Source organism: Ailuropoda melanoleuca, chromosome 17 (genome assembly GCF_002007445.2).
Source record: "Ailuropoda melanoleuca isolate Jingjing chromosome 17, ASM200744v2, whole genome shotgun sequence".
Taxonomy (NCBI): domain Eukaryota; kingdom Metazoa; phylum Chordata; class Mammalia; order Carnivora; family Ursidae; genus Ailuropoda; species Ailuropoda melanoleuca.
In genome coordinates this window covers 13,664,857-13,688,651 of record NC_048234.1, presented here as the reverse complement: position 1 = coordinate 13,688,651, position 23,795 = coordinate 13,664,857, and the positions used below count along the sequence as shown (strand labels likewise).

The 23,795-nt window shown below is 40.2% G+C and overlaps 1 protein-coding gene across 5 annotated transcripts in view; it reads right to left on the bottom strand.

The window, feature by feature from the left end:
• The window catches only part of CENPP (centromere protein P), a 234,751-nt gene that overhangs the window by 166,443 nt on the left and 44,513 nt on the right, over window positions 1–23,795 (bottom strand). For 3 of the 5 annotated variants that reach the window (XM_034647391.1, XM_034647385.1, XM_034647387.1), the window contains one exon: window positions 2,912–3,026. In XM_034647391.1, coding sequence (XP_034503282.1) covers window positions 2,912–3,026 — 115 coding nt within the window. The remainder of the gene's footprint in view (window positions 1–2,911; window positions 3,027–23,795) is intronic. The other 2 variants (XM_034647386.1, XM_034647388.1) reach the window with 1 other exon arrangement.

Genomic DNA, 23,795 nt, shown 5'->3' with positions numbered 1-23,795 from the left:
AAAGACAATTTCAGACTTCCAGATAAGAAGATATGAACAGGGGTACCAGACGACCTTATATATACCCTTAAGTCACAAATAAAAGATTGAGAGAAAGTAAAATTTTGCTGATCCCATTATCTTAAAGAAACAGTATTCATTCTTGACACTGATAATTAAAGAAACTAAGGTTTAAAATTAAAAATGTTTTACCCTTACAAACATTCCTGAAACTAAGAAGCCATGCGCCAGCAGAGAGACACCCTGTGCCCGTGGACTGGAAGACTGAACAGTTACTGTGTCAGCACCACTCAAAGCAATCCACAGACTCAACACAGCCCCTCTCCAAGCCCAATTACATTTTTCAGAGACATAGAAAAACCCATTCTAAAATTCATATGGAATCTCAAGGGACTCCAAATAGGCCAAAGAAATTAGAAAAGAAGAATAAAATTGGAGAACTCTCACTTCCACATTTCAAAAGTGAATTACAAAGCTACAGTAATCAAAAGTGTGGTACTGGCATGGATAGGAACATATGTAACAATGGATGAGAACAGGGAATCTAGAAACAAACCTTTGCATAGACGGTCAAATAATTTTCAACAAAGGTGCTAAGACCTAGGAAAATCGGATATCCACGTGCGAAAGAATTCAGGTGGCGCCTTCGCTTACGATGTATACAGAAGTTAACTCATGTTGGATCAGACACCTAAACTTAACTATAAAACTCTTAGTGGGGAAAAAAGAGGAAAATCTTTATGACATTGAATTTGACAATGATTTCTTGGATAACCCTAACCCAACAGCAAAAAACATAAACAAACAGGATGTTGTCGAAGGTAAAACTTTTGGGCATCAAAGGCCACCTATCAAACGAATGAAAAGACAAGCCAAAGAATGGGGGGAAATATTTGCCAATTATATATTTGATAAAAGATTAATATCCAGAATATATTTTAAAAAACTCCTATAACTTTTTTTTGAAAAAAAAAAAAACAAACAACCCAGTTAAAAAATGGGCAAAGGATTTAAATAGACATCTCTGCAAAGAAGATATATGAATGGCCAATATGCACATGAAAAGATACTCAACATCACGAATCATTAGGGAAAAGCAAATCAAAACCACAATGAAAATACCACTTCACACCCGTTAGGTTGGCTATGATCCAAAAAACCAAAACAAAGAGAAGACCCCAAATATTCCAAGTATGCGGAGAAACTGGGAGCTCTGTGTATTGCTGTTGGGAATGTAAAATGGTGTAGCCACCGTGGAAGAGAATATGGGGTGCTTCACAAAATTGAACAGAATTACCATATGATTCAACGATTCCATTTACAGGTATATATGACTAGAACTGAAAGCAGGGACTTGAACAGGTATTTGTACACCAATGTTCATAGAAGGATCGTTCACAATAGTCAAAAGATAGAAACAAAGCCAAGTATCCATCAACAGATGAGTGAATAAACAAAATGAAGAATATCCATTCAATGGAATATTATTCAGCCTTGAAAAGGGAGAAATTCTTCACTGTGCTACACCTTGGGAATATTATGCTAAGTGAAATAAACCAAACAAAAAAGTATTAGATTTTATGATTCTGCTTTAATGAGATACCTAGAAACTCACAGAAACCCAAAATAGAATGGTGATTCCCAAGAGCTGGGGTAGGAGGGAATGACAAATTAATATTAATGGGAACAGGTACAGTTTGAAATGTATAAAAGTTCTGGAGATAAATATCGGTGATGGCTGGATAGCATGACCGTGTCTTTCCATTCTAGTGACCTGATCACCAACAAAGACCAGCTCACAGAAGTACTCGACCCTCTACAGGGTAAACCACACCAGTCACGCTTCCACGCCTGACCTGAAAGCACCGAGAGGCAAATCAACTTTGGACATGGGACTAGAACTCACAATTCCTGCAACGTATTCGAACGTACCAGTAAACCCATGTTAGGTGGTGCTTCCCCACAGCCGCCCGCATACTCCCAATCACGACTGTATTTTACCAGTTGTGAAGCAAAGCTATTTCACTGTTCTGGTGCAAGAGCACACGTAAGTAAACAACAGTGAGAGAACTCCTCCAGGGACCATAGAACAGCTACAGGCATGCTTCATCCAAAGGAAAATTCTACATCGGATAGATTTTATTGACGCAACCAAACAGAACGCAAATAATAATAGTAGTAGGGATAACAGAAATAATAATAATAATAAATCCAAATAAACAAGCATTAGTACCAGTCATAAAAACAACAGTCATGACCTGGGAGTTAGCCTTTTGAGAGACCATATTTACTCTTTCAGAACTGGATTTTGTGTGGACCACTGCTGTCAATATCGCTGCCATCCAACTAAGAACATGGGGGATAGAAATGCAGCCCAACGTAATTCTAGTAAAGCCAGAAAACAGAATAAAACGAAGTCCTTAAATGGATCCATATCAGACTTAAGAGGCATTACTACACCAGAATCAGGCTTCAACACTTACACCCAAAATATATGATAACTAAGAAGCTCAAAATACAGAGTTTGAGTAGGAAGTAAAGATTATAGTGCTCGGTGATTAACCCACTGTGATTACACTCATTTTAGCATTTGTATTTTACTTCTAGTACCCTTGACACATTAATTTTTCAAAATGTGTATAAAATAAACAAGAATATAACTCTACCTCTTTCAAGATATCCCATAATACAAATAACTCACTGGTTTGTACAAAAGCATTCCTCCTCATTTATTCCAAGTAACTGCAAATTCCAGAAGCCAATGAAAATATTTTCTATTGTTTGAAAACTTTAAGGAAAGAATGTTATGTTAAATCTCCAAATTAAAACCAGCTTCACTTGTCGGATACGTTTAAATTTCAACCAGCTTCACTTTTTGAATACGTTTAAATTAAAAAACTTCAGACCCTACCTTGAAGTGTTCAAATGTGCGCTTACGATATTCACACCACTCCACAAAAAAGTGTAGGCTGCGGAAAAACATCAACAGATCTCTTCTTTCTTCTGCTCTGTAAGAACAGAAGAGTCTATGATTCATAAATATCATAAATGAGAGCCCCAAACTGGCATTTTTGATCTTATTGTTTTTTATATACGCCAAAGCTAAAAAAAAGTACTTGATATATTTCTATATTCTGAACTCTGAGTATGTGCCCCTGTGTGACTGCTAATGCTAACTTCTCAGCCTGAAATGCCCTTTGCCTCATCTTAAAATGTTTAAATCCTATTCGTCTTTCAAGATATCACTCAAATACCAAACTGTCCTTGAATTTGTATTTGATGACCATGGTATATAATAAAGACTGTTTCTGGTCTTTTCCCCCCATTTCTGGCACAGAGTTTCAAAACCCTTAGAATTCCTGAGTGACCAGTGTGCATCTCTTATGCTAATGAGACACACGGTGGCCCCTAGATAGACTCAGGATGGGGGCTGGTCACCACAAAGACTAACCACATGCTTAGTGGGTTGGAACTTTGGGCCGACCAGACCTCCAGGGTGGACAGGAGGGCTGGAGGGGTTGCATCACATGGCCAGTCATCCCATCAACTGCACTGCAGTAGTGAAACCCCAGGGAAAGCTCTGTACAATAAAGCTCAGGGGAGTCTCCTGGGTGAGGAACACGCTGATGTGCCCGGAGGCTGATATGCTCAGATCCCACAGGGAGAGGGCATAGAACCTCTAGGTTTTTCCTCCCCCAACCCACTCACCCTGCCCCAGATCTGGACTTATGCATTGCTTCCATCTGCCTCTTCCTGGGTACAGCTTTTGTAATAAAACGATAATCTTTACTATAACACTCTGTGAGTTTTCTCAGTCCTTCTAACAAATTATCAAATCTGAGTGGGTCGTGGGGAGTGCAGATGGCTCCTGATACTTGTGGATGGCGTCTGAAGTGGGCAGTCTTGTTCAGGATTTTGCCCTTAACCTGCAGGTCTGCACTAAATGTGAGTAGTGTCAGGACTGAATTGAATTACAGGACATTCCAGTTGGTGTCAGAGATTATTTTCTGAACAATGACCTCACCACCACACCACACGACCTATTCCAAAATGGCTAAAAATAATTTCATTCTTATTGCCTATGAGCTCCCATGGAATTTATCTTAAGGCTCTTAATACCATACCTCTTGTTATACTGATACCCATAAAATAAGCAACCTGTAGGCAAGATGAGTGTATTCACTTAACCATGCTTTCAATAAATGATTGTGGGAGTCGAGTTCCCATACTACTCATGATGGAGTAAGCACACTCCACCTGAACATTCCAATTACGGGTTAGAACCATGGACATAACACACAAAGCAAATATTGGAAGACTCTGAAACATGGACAAAAGAAGGCAGGAATGGGAATTAGGAATTAGGAGGAATTAGGGAGGACTGGGTGATGAGTTCCTCGGGGTTTATCTTTGCCTCCTGTATATCCCAATCTGGATGCTACAGCCAACTGTGACTCAGAACTGCCAAAGTTTGAAGCAAAAAAGAAAACAGAAAAAAAGGTCCCAAGGAAAGATTATTCCCTCTAGCCAGCAGGGGTTATATAAAACGGAAGAGGAAGTACACTGCTCTCAGTGATGAATTTTTGGATTTAACACCAAACGCTAAGGCAAGCTTCTGCACAACAAAAGAAACCATCCACAAAATGAAAAGGCAGCCTACTGAATGGAAAAAATATTTGCAAATCATTTATCTGGTAAGGGGTAGATAAACAAAATACATAAAGAACTCATAAAACTCGGATTTCTCCTCACAATCCCAGTGTAGGTCTTTCTGCCCACGGGTCCTGTCCCCGTGCTTTAAACCACCTTTTTTGCACGAAGAAGAAGAGAAGGAAGAAAAGGAGGAAGAAGAGGAAGAAGAAAGAAGAAAGGAAGAGGAGGACAAGAACTCATAAAACTCAATAGCAAAAACTATGATCATATTTAAAAATGGGCAAAGGACCTGAATAGACATTTTTCCAGAGAAGACACACGAATGGCCAGCAGACACATGAAAAGAGACTCGACATCACATTTGGAGAAATGGAAATCAAAACCACAATGAGATACCACCTAGCACCTGTCAGAACGGCTGTATCAGAAAGACAAGAAATAACAGGTAGTGGTGAGGATGTGGAGAAAAAGAAACCTGCACACACTGTTGGTGGGAATGCAAACTGGTACGATTTATAGGAATATAAATTGGTGTATTGAGGATAAGAGTATGGAGGTTCCTCAAAAAATTAAAACTAGAACTACCATGTGACCCAGCAATTCTACTTCTGGGTATCTATCCAAAAGAAATGAAAACACTAACTCAAAAAGATATCTGGACCTCCATGCTCACTGCAGCATTATTTACAATAGCCAAGACATGGAAACAACATAACTGCTTATCGATGAACGGACAGATACAGAAATTCTGGTAAATAAGAAGACAATCCTGTCGTTTGCAACAGCATGATGAGACCTTAAGGACATTCTGCCACATGAAATAAATCACACAGAAAAAGACAAATACCATATGATTTCACTTACATGTGAAATCTAAAAGAAACAAATGAACTCACAGACTCAGAGAATAGATTGGTGGCTGCCAGAGGGAGGGGTGGGGAATGGACAAAATGAGTGAAAGTGGTCAAAAGGTATATACTTCCAGTTATAAAATAAATGAGTCTTGGGGATGTAATTAATATACAGCATGGTGACTACAGTTAATACCACCATATTATATATTTGGAAGTTGCTATGAGTGTAAACGTTAAAAGTTCTCAGGAGAAAAAATTGTGAATACATGTGGTGATAGACGTTAATCAGATTTTCTGTAATGATCGTTTCACTATATATATATATATATATATATTGAATCATTACGCTGGACACCTAAAGCAAAGATAGTATTTTATGTCAATTAAATCTGTTTATGTTCAAAATCATGCAATTTAATCCACTGTACATAATGTTTGTAAGTTTCCTCTGTGATTTATTACTTATCAGCAAAAGTTTTCAAACACTAGGGAATAAAATTTCTTTTTTTTTTTTTAAAGATTTTATTTATTTATTTGACAGAGAGAGACAGCCAGCGAGAGAGGGAACACAAGCAGGGGGAGTGGGAGAGGAAGAAGCAGGCTCACAGCGGAGGAGCCTGATGTGGGGCTCGATCCCATAACGCCGGGATCACGCCCTGAGCCGAAGGCAGACGCTTAACCGCTGTGCCACCCAGGCGCCCCAGGGAATAAAATTTCTGAAGTGGTTGAAGAGGGAGGCACAAAGAACAGAACCCTAACAGCCAAGAGGAGCTGTGCCCTCTTCCTCCCAACCAGACAACTGGCAGCGCTGACAGCAAGCAAAGCCAGCAAAGAAGCAGGACTCTCAGATCCTGAGGGAATGCTGCTGCTGGGAGACTGTGGGAAAAGCTTTGTCAATTAGTCCCATCTGACAACAAGCAAAACTGAGACAAGAGGAGGCGCCATTCGCACTCTCCACCAGAAAGGCTCCTGCAAACACAGGAAGATGCTTTGTCAACTTTCTCCACCCTATACTAAGTGATCCCAAGCACAGAGTGGGGAGAATCAGGGAGAAGGAACCTAGAGAAAGGGATTCCTTACATTTATGTATGAAGTCCTGAGATCACTACCAAGTGGCCCTCACACAAAACTGACCAGAGACAATAAAGCAAAAACATCAAGAACTGAATTACAGTGTAGAATACTGCTCAGAATTCAGAGTGGCCTCAGGGCAGTATACAAGAGGGGCAAACCAAAATATAGCTCATAAACTATAATAGTCCTTCAACTAGAGCCCATAAAAGTGAGCCAGGTTGTGCTTTTCAATAAAAGCGTGTTGACAAGGACAGTTGCAAAAAATGGCCAAGTAGGGACTATGGGAACAATCCTTCCTCAGAAACACCAAAAACCACAACATGCCTGTCAGAATCACACTTACAGGAAATTGGTAAGACAGTAAAATGCTTACAGCAACCCAGCAAACACATAACCAGAAGAAGGGCCACTGAGCAGAGAGGGAAACTGTAGTGTCCGCCACCTGAGCATGGTGGGTCTTTAAGATCACATCCTGCTTTCTCAGTGGAACCTCATCCTGACCACAGCAGACTGGATCTTGTTCCCGAAGAACTGTGTTTCTTTTGTGTTCCCAACTGAGTTCTGTTTGTTTTGATCTGTCTGTAGGGTCCCTGAGGACTAATCGAAGGGGCCTATTTTCCACGTAGCTCGTAACTTTCCTGAACGTGACTATGCAGAGAGCCTTTCTCAAAGATACGGAGAGTCAGATGGATACGCCAGTGCCGACTGGTGCGAAACAGCAATTACGAGAAACAACACACGTGCTGAAAGCCAAAGGAGGGAAGGTGTAGAGTGATAATCTTTAGAAAGTAAAGAGTTTGAAAAGAGTCCACGTAAGAAGGAACTGGAAAACCATGTGAGTGTACAGGGCAGGAAGTGTGCTCAGAAGACCTGAGAAGACCACACACTTTCACCTCTGGCTGATCTTTAGGCTACAGGCAAGCAGGGCATGGAGGCAAAACAGAATGTGAAAAGGCCTTGCTAAGTGCAAAAGGAATGTCCCAATACACAGCCAAAATGCAGAGACGAGAGAGAAAATATTTTTGCTTTTGTTGTTTTTTCTTTTTGTGCATATTAAAAATGTCCATATACAACAACAGCCACAAAAATTAAGCATGCAAAGAGAATATATAAAATGACCCAGTGACAAGAAGGAAAAAAGTTAACAGAAACTGTCCTCAAGGAAACACAGACAATGGAACTACTACACAGACTTTAAATCAATATGTCTTAAATATGATTGAAGAACTCAAAGAAACCAAGAGAGTAATATGTATGACAAGAAATATTAATAAAGACACATTAGAAAAAGGAAACAAATTTTAGAACCAAAAATCACAAAAATTGAAATGAAACATTCACTAAAGTGTTTGAAAGATTTAAGCAGGCAGAATAATCAGCAAAAATGAACATATACACAGAGTGAAATTATCTGCTCTAAAACACAGGAAGAAAAAGAATAAAGAAAGATACATGGAGCCTAAAAAATCGTAGGATACCATCAAGTGTATCCACAAACACAGAGCTGGAGTCACAGGAGAGCTGAAGGAGAAAGAAGCTGAAGGTGCATCTCAAGAAATAACGGTCCAATCCTCTCCAAAGTGGAGGAAAACTCTAGACACGTCTGAGAAGTTCACAAACTATAAGAAGGATAAAGTCAAAGAGATCCACACGGAGGCACATTATACTCAAACTGTCAAACACCGAAGAGAGAATCCTCAGAATGACCAGAAAGAAGCAGCTCATCATATAAGGAATCACGAGTAAAATTAATCACTGATTTATCATTAACAACCATGGAGGCCAGAAGGCATTGGGATGACATTTAATGTGCTAAAAGGATAGAGTTAACCAAAAATTCTATGTCTGGCAAAACTATCCTTTAAGAATGAAGGATAAATCAAGACATTCTGATACTAAAAAGCTGAGGGAGTTCATGATTAATATACCTGACCTACAAGAAATGCTAAGGGAATCCTTCAGGCTACAATGAAAAAATACTGTACAGTAACTCAAAGTCTTATGGAGAAATAAAGAGTACTGGTTACACAGGTAAATAACAAAGACAGTATTATTGTAGTTTTGATTTATAACACCTCTTTTTCTCCCTATATGATTTAAAAACAAATGCATAGAGTAATAATATGAAATCTTTAATGAGTATGCTATGTATAAAAATGTAACTATGATAATAATACAAAAGAGGAGGGAAAGAGATCAAAGGGAATGTAGTTTTTGCATACTTTTGAAAATAAGCTGGTATTATTTCACACTAGGTTAAGTCTAAGATGTTAATTGTAATCCTCAAGGGAGCCACAAAGACAACTAAAAACTACACAGATGAAGGAAAAGGGAATCGAAATGGGGCACTATGAAAATCAATTCAACATAAAAGAAGTTAGTAATGGAGGAATAAAAACGACATGGTGAACAGACGACAAACAGCAAAATCACAGAAGCACATACTTCCTCATCAGTAATTACTTTTAAATGTTAATGGATTAAACTCTCCAATTAAAAGTCCAATTGGCAGAATAAATTTTTAAAAATTTGATCCATCTGTATGCTGTCCATAAGAAACTCACTTTAGAGGCATATACATACACAAAGAGGTTAACAAATGAAAGGCTTGAAAAAGATACTCCATGCAAATAATAACCAAAAGAGAGCTGGGATGGCTACACTATCATCAGAGGAAACAGAATTTAAATCAAAATTGTTACAAGAGGCAAAGGATTACATTATATACTGATACAGGGGTCAACCCCACCAAGAAGATACAACATATCTTATAAACATACATGCGCCTAACAAAGGATCCCAAAATATATGAAGCGTCACTTGACAGATGCTTTCTTCTCAAGGAGAAATAAACAGTTCAATAACAGCTGGACATTTCAATGCCCTACTTATAATAACAGATACAACTAGACAGAAGATCAATAAGAAAATAGAGGATCTGAACAACAGTATAAACCATTAGACTCAACAGACATAAAAAAAAAACAAACACCTAACAACAGCATAATACATATTGTTCTCAAGTGCACATGAAACATACTCCAGAACAGACCATATGTTTGGTCACAAAACAAGTCTAGATATACTTTTAGAAGACAAAATTATACAAAATATCTTTTCCAACCACAATGGCATAAAATTAGGAGTTGATAAGGAAAAATGAAAAATTCACCAATATGTGAAAATTAGATATACTCTTAAAGAATCAAGGGGTCAAAGAATAACAAAGGAAATTAGAAAATAATTTGACACAAGGGGTGCCTGGGTGGCTCAGTTGTTAAGCGTCTGCCTTCAGCTCAGGGCGTGATCCCAACATTCTGGGATCGAGCCCCGCATCAGGCTCCTCTGCTGGGAGCCTGCTTCTCCCTCTCCCTCTGCCCCTCAGCCTCTCCCTGCCTGTGCTCTCTTGATCCTGCGCGCTCTCTCTCTCTCTTGCTCGCTCTCTCTCTCTCTTGCTCACTCTCTCGCAAATAAGTAAAATCTTTAAAAAAAGAAAAAAAAAGTTAGGATGGGGGCATCTGGGTGGCTCAGTCAGTTGGGTGGCTGCCTTCAGCTCAGATTGTGATCCCAGGGTCCTGGGATGGAGCCCCACATCAGGCTCCCTGCTCAGTGGGGAGCGTGCCTCCCCCCCGCCCGCTGCTCCCCCTGCTTGTGCTTTCTCCTTGTCTCTCTCCTGTTCTCTCTCAAATAAATAAAATCTTTAAAAATAATAATAAAAATAAAAAAGATAGGATTATATTAATATATGCAGCAGAAAGTTCAACATCCATTCATGATAAGAACTCTCAAAAGGGGCGCCTGGGTGGCTCAGTCGTTAAGCATCTGCCTTCAGCTCAGGGTGTAATCCCAGGGTCTTGGGATCGAGCCCTGCATCGGGCTCCTCCACTGGGAGCCTGCTTCTTCCTCTCCCACTCCCCCTGCCTGTGTTCCCTCTCTTGCTGGCTGTCTCTTTGTCAAATAAATAAATAAAATCTTAAAAAAAAAAAAAAAGAAAATAATTTGACACAAATGAAATGAAAACACAGTCTAGCAAAACTCATATAGAGCAAAGCAGTGCAAAGAGAAAAATATATAACTATGAACACCTAGTGTGAAATAATATCAACTTATTTTCAAAGGTATGCAAAGACTCTTCTTTTAAAAAAAGAAGAAAAATCTTATCAATAACCTTACTTTACACTTTAGGGAGCTAGACAAGAAGAAGAGCAAACTGAACACAAAGCTGGCAGAAGGAAAGAAATTATTAATAAAGATTAAAATAGATGTAATGCAACAGAGAACAGAAAAACAAAACCAAACTTTGGTTTTTTTAAAAAAAATTAACAAAACTGACGATCTTTTCAGCTAAGTAGACTAAGAAAAAAAACAAATTCAAATTACCAAAATCAGAAATGAATGTGGGGGATATTATCAATGACCTTATAGAAATAAAAAGGATTATAGGAGAATGCCATGAACAATGTATGGCAACAAATTCAATAATCTGGATGAAATGTGCAAATTCTTAACAGTACACAAACTACCAAAACTGACTCAAGAAGAAATAGAAGATCTGAATACACTTGTAACAAGTACAGAGACTGAATCAATAATTGAAGTTTCCCAGCAAAGAAACATCCAGGACCAGACGGTTTCACTGGTGAACTCTCTCAAACGCTTATCGAAGAATTAACATCAATCATTCTCAGACTCTGAGGAAAAGTAAAGAAAAAAAAAAAAAAAAAAAAAAAAAAAAAAAAAAAGAACAAGGCCAGCATTATCCTGATACAAAAGCCAGACAAAGACATCACACGAGAAGAAAATTATGAACTGACACCCTTAGGCATACAGACACAAGTAACCACTTACATTTCTATACAAGTGATGAACGATGTGAAAATAAAACAACTCAATATCTAATACTATCCAAAAGAATAAAACACATAGGAATAAATCTACCCAAAGAAGTCCAAACTTGTACATTGAAAACTACAAAACATTATTGAAAGATCTTTAAGTAAGCCTAGAGTCTGCTTGAAACTGTCCCTCTCCCTGTGCCCCTCCTCCTGCTTGTGTGTGCACATGCTCTCTCGCTCTCTCTCTCAAAAATAAATAAACAAACAAATAAATAAATCTTTTTTAAAAAGTAAAGTAAGCCTAAGTTAACGGGAAAACATCTGTGTCCATAGCCAGGACAACACTGTTAGACGGCAATATACTTAAGTTGTCTACAGACTCAATGCAATCCCTATCAAAATCCCAATGGACGTTTTTTTGTTTTTTGTGGGTTTTTTTGCACAAATAGAAAAGCCCAGCTTAAAATTCATATGGGATTGAAAGAGACACTAAATACCCAAAACAATCTCAAAAAAGGAAAAAAAAAAATCTCAAAAAAGGAAAAAAAAATACCCAAAACAATCTCAAAAAAGGAAAAAAAAACTCAAAAAAGGAAAAAAAAAACCTATTTCAAAATATACTACAAATCAACAGTAATCAAAACAGTATAGAATGAGTAAAGCCATAAATATATGGATAAATGGAATAAAATTAAGTCCAGAAATAAAATCATAGATCCATGTTCAATTTGTTTGACGAGGGTGCCAATGGGGGGTCGACAGGGTAAGAACAGTCCTTCAGAAACATACGGGGATGAGTGCATACCCAACTGCAAAAGAATGAAGTGACACCCTTACTTTTACACCATATGCAAAAATTAACTCAAAATGGATCAAAGGACTAAATACAGAACTAAACTATAAAACTCTCAAAAGAATGCATAGAAACAAATAACTGATCTTGAATTTGGCTATGGTTTCTTAAATAGGACAATAAAATGATGAACATCAAAATAAAAAATATTGTAAACTTTATAAAACTTAAACCTTTTGTGCATCAAAAGATATTTATCAAGGTAGTAAAAAGAAACTACATGGTGGCATTCAGAAAACATATATCTGATAAGTGTGTGGTTCCCAGAATATATAAACAACTCTTTTTTTTTTTTTAAAGATTTTCATTTATTTATTTTTGTGAGAGAGAGAGAGAGAGAGAGAGAGAGAGAGCAGGAGTAGTGGGAGGGGCAGAGGGAGACGCAGACTCCCTGCTGAGCAGGGAGCCCGATGTGGGACTCACCCTGGGATCATGACCTGAGCTGAAGGCAGACACTTAACCAACTGAGCCATCCAGGCACCCTATATAAACAACTGTTAAAATCCAATGTAAAAATCATAAAAATACTGCGACAAGCTATCATGAATATTATCAAAAGAAACGTTAAACACAGAAAGTATCAACAAAGAAATAACAGATAAAAAAAAGAAAGGGATAATTTAGAACTGAAAAATACAATAATTTACTTTTCATTCTTCTTAAAGATTTTATTTATTTGAGAGCGAGAGAACGCGAGCAGGGGGAGGGGCAGAGGGAGAGAGAGAGAAGCAGAATCCCCAATGAGCAGTGAGTCCAACGCGGGACTCCATCCCAGGACCCTGAGATCATGACCTCAGCTGAAGGCAGACGCTTAATCCACTGAACCACCCAGGCGTGCCCAAAATACAATAATTTAAATACCAAATGAGTTCCATAGCAGAATGGAGGTGGTAGGGGAAAGAATCTGTGAACTGAAAGATAAATCAACAGAAATTATCCAATATCAACAGAGAATACATATTTGGGGGGGGGAGGAAGAGTTCTTTAGGAAGTTGTGAATAACAAGAGGTTTAACCTTCATGTCATCAGTCTCAGAAGGAGCAGGGAAAAGGGCCTAGGACTTAAAAAAATATTGAAAGAAATGAGTGAATAATTCCCAAATGTGACAAAAAAACCAAAACAAAACAAAACTATGCCTACAGATGTCTAAACCCAGACAAATGACAACCAAATTTCTGAAATTTAAAAAGGAAGCAAAGAAAAAATAGACTGTATTTCTCACCAAAAACCATAGAGGCCAGTAACAAGTGGCACTACATTTTTCACATGCTGAAAGGACTGCCCAACTAAAATTCTATATCCAGAAAAAATCTTCTTCTAGACTGAAAGTAAAATAAAGATTCTCACATGAAGAAAATTAAGGTAATTTGCTACCAGAGACATCATTCGCATTATTTCCTTTAGCTCCTTGAACTTATTTAAAACAGCTGATTTAAAGTCTTTGGCAAGTCCAAGGATGTCTGGGTGGCTCAGTGGGTTGAACCTCGGACCCTTGATTTCGACTTAGGTCATGATCTCAGGGTCATGAGACTGAGCCCCGCGTTTGGGTCTGCGTGCGTCAGGCTCTGCGCTCAGGGGGAGTCGGCTTGGGATTCTCTTTCTCTCCCTCTACCACCCACCCCCTCAAATAAATAAATCTTTAAAAAATTCTCTTTCTCCCTCTGCCCCTCCACCCCAACCCCCACACATGCTCTCTCTCTTTTAAACAAAAAAACAAACAAACAAAATCTTGGGCAAATCCAACATCTGAATTTCCTCAGGGACAGTTTCTATTGATCAATTGCTTTTTACCTCTGTGTATGGACCATACTTTGTTTTGTATGTCTTGTAATTTTTGTTGAAAACTGAACATTTTATACAATATAGTGTGATAATTCTTGAAATCAGATTCCTCCTCTCTCCAAGACTTGCTGTGCTCTGTTTTTTGTCTGTTCAGTGACTTTCCTGAGCAAATCTACAGTCTATACTCTGCTGTGTGGCTACTCAAGTCTCTGCTCAGTTACCTAACATGTGACAAAGTTTTACTTAAACACCTAGAACTCATGTGTCACGGGGCTCTGTGTGCTGGGGCACACCTTTGGCACACAGCGAGGGGAGCTACAATACTCCGTTGGCCTTCACCTGCCACTTCCGCAGAACCCCACCATCAGCCAGGAGTGAGAACCGTAATCAGGGCCATCTCAGATCTTTCCTGAGCATGAAGACGACCCAACACACGGCCCTTCTAGATTCTCAGGAATGCACCAGAGCTTTCAAAGTCCTTTGCATAATCCCATTCTCCAGCTTTTCCTTTCAAGGTTTTTACTTAACCTAGTAATTCCCTCAACTGTTATGTACCACCTCAGGCAGCAATCGAGTTTAGAAAATGCATCAAAGTATCTTCAACAAATACTCCTGGAGAAAAGGCTTTCACACTGGGTGAGCTCTACATCAAGTCCAGTAATCGCAGCCTTGCAAGTGAGCTCCTCCAGGGAACTAAGAACAGTTCACTGGAAAGGAGTCCCTGAAGGAATCTGAGCTATTCTGCTCCCTCTGGCGGCTGCCAGGCTTGCTGGTTGCACTGTGAGAGCAGGCTACCAAAGAGCTGGTGAGGGAGAACTGGAAACAGGGCATTAAAGAAACTACTTACCAAGGTTCTGCTGTTTTTCCTAAATAACTGCACCCTAGATTGTTGCAAGACTTCAGTTCATTTTTAAAGTTCTGAAAAATCTGACTCTGACACCTTTGGCCAGTTTTCTTGCTGCTTTTATGGAGGACAGAATCTTCAAATGTACTTACTCTGCTAGTTTCACTGACACCTATGCCTTGGATTTTTTTTATTATAATATTTTTTTATTATATTATGGTAGGAGAAGAAAGGGATAAAGAAACGGGGGAAATCAGAAGGGGGAATGAAGCATGAGAGACTATGGACTCTGAGAAACAAACTGAGGGCTTCAGAGTGGGGAGGTGGGGGAATGGGATAGGCTGGTGATGGGTAGTAAGGAGGGCACGTATTGCATGGTGCACTGGGTGTTATATGCAACTAATTACTTATCGAACTTTACAGAAAAAACCAGGGATGTACTGTATGGTGACTGACTAACATAATATGCCTTGGATTTTAAAAAGGACTCAAAGAGGGCTCTGTGGTTTCTGTATTCTGATGCTTTCACATCTGGGGCCTTATTGATCCTGGAGGAACCGTCCTGCTCAAGGTTACAAGGTTGTTTGTGAGCATGCTTCTCTTCTCTTTTCTTAAGTAGGCTCCATGCCCAGGGTACAACATGGACTCACTACCCTGAGATCAAGACCTGAGCCGAAACCAAGAGTCAGCCGCACAACTGGGTCAGGCCCCTCGTGCATGCTTTTCAAACACGATCCAACCAGTCCAGAGCCCACACCCCAACATCTCCTTTATTAAGCTCCCAAAATTCTGGCTGCCATCCACCTGTCGTAATTATCCCAGGATCAGGTACCAGACAACCAGGGACACCCCTGTGCCCCAGAGCATCCTGAAATTACTCAAACTAGTCAAGCTGAAGCCTACTCACCTTACCCCACCTGTTCCTTCCCTCAAAAACTACTGTAATAATCCCCCTCTCCCTCTGCCTCCAGACCCATGCCAGTCAGTGCTTCTCCCTGTGGCCCCCGGAGACATGCTATGTTCCCCCTGTTGGGAACTGTAACAAACTATCTTTTCTTCCTTTTTTTTTTTTTTTTTAAGATTTTATTTATTTGACAGAGAGAGCACAAGCAGGGGGAGAGGCAGGCTGAGGGAGAGGAAGAAGCAGGCTCCCCACTAAGCAGGGAGCCTGACTCAGGGCTCAATCCCAGGACCCTGAGATCATGACCTGAGCCGAAGGCAGACGCTTAACTGACTGAGCCACCCAGGTGCTCCACCGACTATCTTTTCAATAGCAACTATCTCCTGATCAGCTGGCCTTACCATACTCACATAATAATAAAACGTATTAAAACAGGCTCCCATGCACTTACTCTTAACTTTCTGTATTAGCCATGCAGTACACAGGAGCACAGATGTATATATCAAATGTAAGCTGTTGGTTCCTGTGCATAGCAAAAGGACTACCTCAGAATATATTAACAGCAGTGGTGAGGTTTATTTTCTCCATTCTTGGTCGCATAACAAGTGATGAACTCACTGGGACTGCATCTCAGGGAGACCTCACCAAACTGGTCTTCATGGCAGCTAGAGTTATACTATAGTGCTTTTTCTATGAAGGTGACCAATGTGGGGCAGCTCGTGATCACTGAACAAAAGGTGCTCTGAAGCCACTCTGAAGCTCGTCTTAGTGAGCTTATTAGAATTTACAATGATAAATCCACGAGGGCTCCTGTGTAAGTCAGCACCGGGAGTAACTGAATTGTGAATCCTGGGAAATGAGCGTGTTCTGTTCATTCAGGGTACTCAATGATTAATCTGAGCACTTTCTTTCCAAATCCCTTCTTCCAGTTATGGCTTTTTATGATTTTCCATGTTTTCCCCCCCAAAGGGACTGCTTTTCCAAAAATCAAAACTAAAAACAAAAAACCCAGCATCTGACACACACGATTCATTCTTGAGGAATTTTTGTAACTAGATCAGTTGAGTATATTGTAAGTAGTGGTGGGCATGTATACTTAGTGAAGGAGTCTAGGAATCTGTGCTACAAGCAATACCAGACAATAAGCGATCTGTTAGATGAAGTAATTCCATGTAGGGTGGGTGGCCCAGGGGGAGGGGGAGACAGTGTTTTGTAGATCCAGTTTTGCTGAGAGGCATTCCCCAAATACTGGCAATCACACCGTGCTGTAAAGGAATCCTAAATCACGAATGTTCTAATAGCTCTATGGTTCCAATTCCAGTAAATTCCACTATTTCTCAGAAATATTTTTATTCTTAACTCTGGGAATGGGGCAAAACCTTGTAAATAATTTCTTCCAGTTTGTTCATTTTGCAGATAAAAAAAGAGCTCCACAGAGATTAAATATCTCTAATTCAGTGGCATTAGTCATTAGTTTTAAGGAAAAACCCAATGAAATATATTATATGAATGTATACTGTCCTTATTATATTTATAATTTACCCTAGAGATTAGATATACATCTGAGTGATTATAATACAAGGCAAAATGTGGTACATTTTTAGAATACCTAAGGCTGATAACAACTGTATCTAGGATGTAGTTAAGTGAGGCCAGCTCCCTGACCTACCCATGTGTCACCCTCTCCATGAGGCCTTTCCTTGCCCATACTATCTAAATTAGATACCTTTCCCTCACCTTGCACAACCCCTATCTCCCATCCTACTTAATGTTTCCCATACCACTTCTCTCTCTCTAAAGGATTATCCACTTTACATACTAGTTTTGTTTATTGTCTGTTTCCCCTAGTAGAAAATAAGTTCATGTGGGTAAAGATGTTGTATTCTGTTCACTGCTACTTACCAAGCAATACAGCAATTTTGCCACTCAGCAGATATGCACTTTCATTCCCAAGGCCCTTATACCAACATTTACCACCAAATATTAATTCTGCTCATTCACTAGATTGTCAGCTTCAAGAAGTCAGAAACTACCGGTCTTGTTCAGCATTATATTCTTCAAGACTAATAAGTTACAAAGTATATAATATACATTTCATACACATGTGTTTATTTATGTTTAAATTTACACACTGGAGCAGGAGAGGTAGATTTTGAGCCTGGAAAATATTTTTCTGCTAGAATAGAAGGAAGTGCTCAAAAATATGATGAGAGAGGGGCACCTGGGTGGCTCAGAAGGTTAAGCATCTGCCTTCAGCTTAGGCCATGATCCCACGGTCTAGGAAGCCCCATGTCAGGCTCTCTGCTCAGTGGGGAGCCTGCTTCTCCCTCTGCCTGCCCCTGCCCCTGTTTGTGTGTGTACTCACACACTGTCTCTGTCAAATAAAATCTTTAAAAAAAATTATGATGAGGGAATATCACACAGATTCAGGAGTCAGCTTGAAGAAGTTCCCACTGGTCAAGTCAAAGTTAATTTAAGCACCAAAATAAATAAAGAAGAGTAAGGAATTATAAATACTAAAAAAATAAGAATGAATGAAATCATACTATAATAAATAGATATGTACATGTAAACACACATATATAGGGGAGAAAGGAAATCTGTTTAAGTATAAGGCCTAGTATCTATTGAGATAAGTGGAGGAAGAGCTGGATTTGAAATATTTTTTAACCATCACAATGAACAGTGATCACGCAAGAATCACTAGGGGATGATGCTAAATCTAGGCAGAAATTTTAATGAAGAGTAGTATCAGCATGGTCATAAAATATTTCCCCACAGACTGCCTATTATTGCAAGAGAAGGCAAAAACCCAAAAAACAAAACCACAGTGGAAAATGAGGCAAGAGTATGACTGAATTGAAATTACTGCCACCTACAACAGCAGAGAACTGAGAAGCACAAAATATCACCGGTAGAGTATTTTGCTTGAGAATACATAATAGCAACTGATCGTGACAAAAAGTCAAACACAGAATAAGCAACATTCTATTGGGGGGGGGTGGAAAGATAGAAGAACTGTATTTTGTAAGATGTCAAAGTAATAAAAGGCAAAGAAAGGCTCTGCAGTTGTTCCAAATTAAAGGAATCTATAAAGTCATGACAATTAAATGCAATACTTGACACCAGACTGGATCATGTAACACAGGGGAAAAGAAAATGCAAAAAAGGACATCATTAGATCAACTAACAAATGGGAATACGGATGGCAAATCAGATAAAAGTATTAGATCAATGTCAATTTATGGAGTCAATTACTGTGCTATGACTATGTAAGGCAATATCACTATTCTCAGAAATGTACACCAAGTATTTAGGAGAACAGAGCGATGACACACGCAATGTGTCCTAAAAAGGTTCCATCAAGAGTAGCAACAGAAATGGTAAAAATCTGGGTAAATATGACAAAACTAGTGGTCTTAAATTTTTTCCATTACATATGATGATCAAAAGTAAAAAACCTTAATACTAGTGATGAGGTTTTCAACGCATACATATGAATGTAATTCCTATGAAAACCTCAACATGTAACACAGAGGGAAAGGGATGTATATGGGTACAAGGCTTCCAGATTGCACTAATCTAACTAGACAGCTGAAGGTTAAGTTATACATGCTGCAATCTTGTGGCAGCCAATAAAACAGACAAAAACCCAGATGTGGATCTTCCAAGATAGCAGAGGAGCAGGAGACCTAAAGTTCGTCTGGTCCCAGGAACTCAGCTAGAGAGCTACCAAACCATTCTGAATACCTATGAACGCAACTGGAGAACAAAGAAAAGAGTAGCAGAAACTCTATGAACAGAAAAGCAACCACTTTCTGCAAGGAGGAGAAAAGATGGTGGAGGAGTAGAGGACCCCTTTCTCAGCTGGTCCGAGTCGAGCTGGATATCTACCAGACCATCCTGAAAATCCACAGAATCAGCCTGAGACACAGGAAGATACATCTGGATCTCTACAAACGAACATTTCCAGAGCTGAATGTTGAGGTGCGAAGCGGGGAGCTGTGAATCTGCGCACAGATATCGGAAGATAAATGGAAGGGGGAGGAAGCCAACGCACTCGGGTGCAAAGCAGTAGCCACCTGCACTGGGAAGCAAGCTGGACTCACTCACCCGCACCCGTGAAAAAGCAGACTGAGACTGTGAGCCTGGGAGCGCGCGTGCATCCAAACTGAAAACTGGAGCTCCGGAGTGCTCCGGAGTGCTCACTGGAACTGGACTGATACCGGGAGCTCAGACGCAGGCGCAGGCGCGCGACCAGACTGACGACCGGAGTTCCGGAGCGCACACTTTAACTAGACTGAAACCAAGAGCTCAGAAGCACGTGCTAGATTGAAAACCGGCGCTCCGGTGTGCACACGAACCACACTGAAACAGGGAGCTCAGGAGCACGCACGGGAACCGGGGGTGGCTAGCGGTGTTGGAAGCACAAAGGACAGAGGCGTGCCGGCCCTGGAGGTGAGGGCTAGGAGAGCGGCTGTGGGGCTCAGAACCCAGGACGCTGCAGGGTTTTTGGCAGCACCGACAGAAACAGAGTTGGAGTGGGCAGGAAAGCTCAGTGGAGAGCGGACTGCAATCTCTCTGTTCTGAGACAGAGGCTGGAATTCGACCACTGCTGCTCTGACTCTCAAAAGAGTCACAGAAAATGGCCAGGGAAAGCCACCAGAGAACAAAAGCCTGGAAATACCGGCTCACAGCGTGCCCATCCCCATCCCCCCTCACAGGGGACACGGAGACTCTACCCAAACAGGGTTGCCTGAGTATCAGCGCGGCAGGCCCCTCCCCCAGAAGGCAGGCTGAAAAATCAAGAAGCCCACATCCCTAAGGTCCCTATAAAACAAGTGCACATTGCCTGGGTCCTGGTCAATAATTTGGGCTTTGGCATCCCCACAACCTCTCCTCATCAGAATGACGAGGAAGAGAAACCCCCAGCAAAGAAAAGAGAGAGAGACTGTGGCCTCTGCCACAGAACTGATGGATATGGATATAAGCAAATTGTCAGAAATGGAGTTCAGAGTAACAATGGTCAAGGTGATGTGTAGACTTGAAAAAAATATTAACGAAAATATTAACGAGAATATAGAATCTCTAAGGGTGGAAATGAGAGCGAATCTGGCAGAAATTAAGAATGCTATGGATCAAATGCAGTCAAAACTAGAGGCTCTGACGGCCAGGGTGAATGAGGCAGAAGAACGAATCAGTGAACTGGAGGACGGGATGGTGGAAGAGAAAGNTAACGAAAATATTAACGAGAATATAGAATCTCTAAGGGTGGAAATGAGAGCGAATCTGGCAGAAATTAAAAACGCTATGGATCAAATGCAGTCAAAACTAGAGGCTCTGACGGCCAGGGTGAATGAGGCAGAAGAACGAATCAGTGAACTGGAGGACGGGATGGTGGAAGAGAAAGTAAAACAGACACTTGCCTCAAAAAACTCCAATCTCAAGAATGTAGATTATGGGGCGCCTGGGTGGTGAGTTGTTAAGCGTCTGCCTTCAGCTCAGGGCGTGATCCTGGCGTTCTGGGATTGAGCCCCATGTCAAGCTCCTCCTCTGGGAGCCTAGCCTGCTTCTTCCTCTCCCACTCCCCCTGCTGTGTTCCCTCTCTCACTGGCTGTCTCTATCTCTGTCAAATAAATAAATAAAATCTTTTTAAAAAAGTAGATTACAAGAGATTACAGACTCAATGAAATGTTCCAATGTCAGAATGATCGGCATCCCCGAGGGGGTGGAGAAAGACAGAGGTCTAGAAGAGATATTTGAACAAATTGTAGCTGAGAACTTCCCTAATCTGGCAAAGGAAACAAGCACTTGTGTCCAAGAGGCAGAGAGGACCCTGCCCAAGGTCAGTGAGAACAGACCTACACCATGTCACATCGTAGTGCAATTCGCAAATATTAGACCCAAGGATACAGTACTGAAAGCGGCCAGGGGGAAGAAAATCCTTAGGTACAGAGGGAAAAATATCAGAATAACATCAGACCTGTCTACAGAGACCTGGCAGGCTAGGAAGGGTTGGCAGGGTATTTTCAAAGCTCTATCTGAGAAGAACATGCAGCCAAGGACCCTTTATCCAGCAAGGCTGTCATTCAGAATTGATGGAGAGATAAGGACTTTCCAGATTGGCAGAAACTGAAGGAATTTGTGACCACCAAGCCAGCCCTACATGAGATATTAAGGGGGGTTCTATAAAAGTAAAAAGGCCCAAAGAGTGATACAGAACAGAAATTTACAATCTATAGAAACAAAGACTTTACAGGCAACATGACATCATTAAAATCATCTCTCTCAATAATCACAATGTGAACGGCCTAAATGCTCCCATAAAACACCACAGGGTTGCAGATTGGATAAAAAGACATGACCCATCCATCTGCTGTCTACAAGAGACTCATTTTGAACCTAAAGATATACCCAGACTGAAAGTGAAGGGATGGAAAACCATTTTTCATGCCAATGGACCTCAAAAGAAAACTGGGGTAGCAATTCTCATATCAGACAGATTAGATTTTAAAATAAGACTGTTGTTAAACATACAGAAGGACATTATATTATTAAGGATATATCCAACAAGTGGATATGACAATTATAAAAATCTATGCCCCCAACAGGGGAGCAGCTAGATACACAAGCCAACTCTTAACCAGAATAAAGAGACATATAGATAATAATACGTTAATAGTAGGGAACCTCAACACTCCACTCTCAGCAATAGATAGATCACCTAAGCAGAAAATCAACAAAGAGGGGCGCCTGGGTGGCTCAGTCGTTAAGCGTCTGCTTTCAGCTCAGTGCATGATCCCCGCGTTCTGGGATCGAGCCCCACATCAGGCTCCTCCGTTGGGAGCCTGCTTCCTCCTCTCCCACTCCCCCTGCTTGTGTTCCCTCTCTCGCTGCCTGTCTCTGTCAAAGAAATAAATAAAAATCTTACAAAACAAAAAAAAAGAATGATTGGGTAAACCAGGAAATTAAAAATCAGTTTAAACAATTTTTGGAGACCAATAAAAATGAAAACACATCAGTCGAAAACCTATGGGACACTGCAAAGGCAGTCCTAAGGGGAAAATACATAGCCATCCAAGCCTCACTCAAAAGAACAGAAAAATCTAAAATGCAGTTTTTATATTCTCACTTCAAGAAGCTGGAGCTGGAACAGAAGAACAGGCCTAACCCATTCACGAGAAGGCAGGTGATCAAAATTAGAGCAGTGATCAATGAATTAGAAACCGGGAGTACAGTAGAGTAGATCAACAGAACTAGAAGCTGGTTCTTTCTTTGAAAGAATAAATAAGATCGATAAGCCACTGGCCAGACTTATTCAAAAAAATACAGAAAGGACCCCAATTAATAAAATTATGAATGAAAGGGGAGAGATCACGACCAACACCAATGAAATAGGAAGGACCATTAGAAACTTTTATCAACAGCTTTATGCCAATAAATTAAACAACCTGGAAGAAATGGATGCCTTCCTGGAAACCTATAAATTACCAAGACTGAAACAGGAAGAAGTTGATTATTTAAACAGACTGATTAATTATGAAGAGATTGAACCAGTTATCAGAAACCTCCCCAAAAACAAGAGTCCAGGGCCTGATGGACTTCCCGGGGAATTCTACCAAACATTCAAAGAAGAAATAATACCTATTCTCCTGAAGCTGTTTCAAAAAATAGAAACAGAAGGAAAACTACTAAACTCATTCTATGTGGCCAGTATTACCTTGATCCCCAAACGAGGCAAAGACCCCATCAAAAGGAATTACAGAGCGATTTCCCTGATGAATATGGATGCCAAAATTCTCAACAAGATCCTAGCTAATAGGGTCCAACAGTACATTAAAAGGATTATCCATTAAGACCAAGTGGGATTCATCCCTGGGATACAAGGGTGGTTCAACATTCGCAAATCGATCAGTGTGATAGATTATATCAACAGGAAAAGAGTCAAGAACCATATGATCCTCTCAATTGATGCAGAAAAAGCATTTGACAAAATACA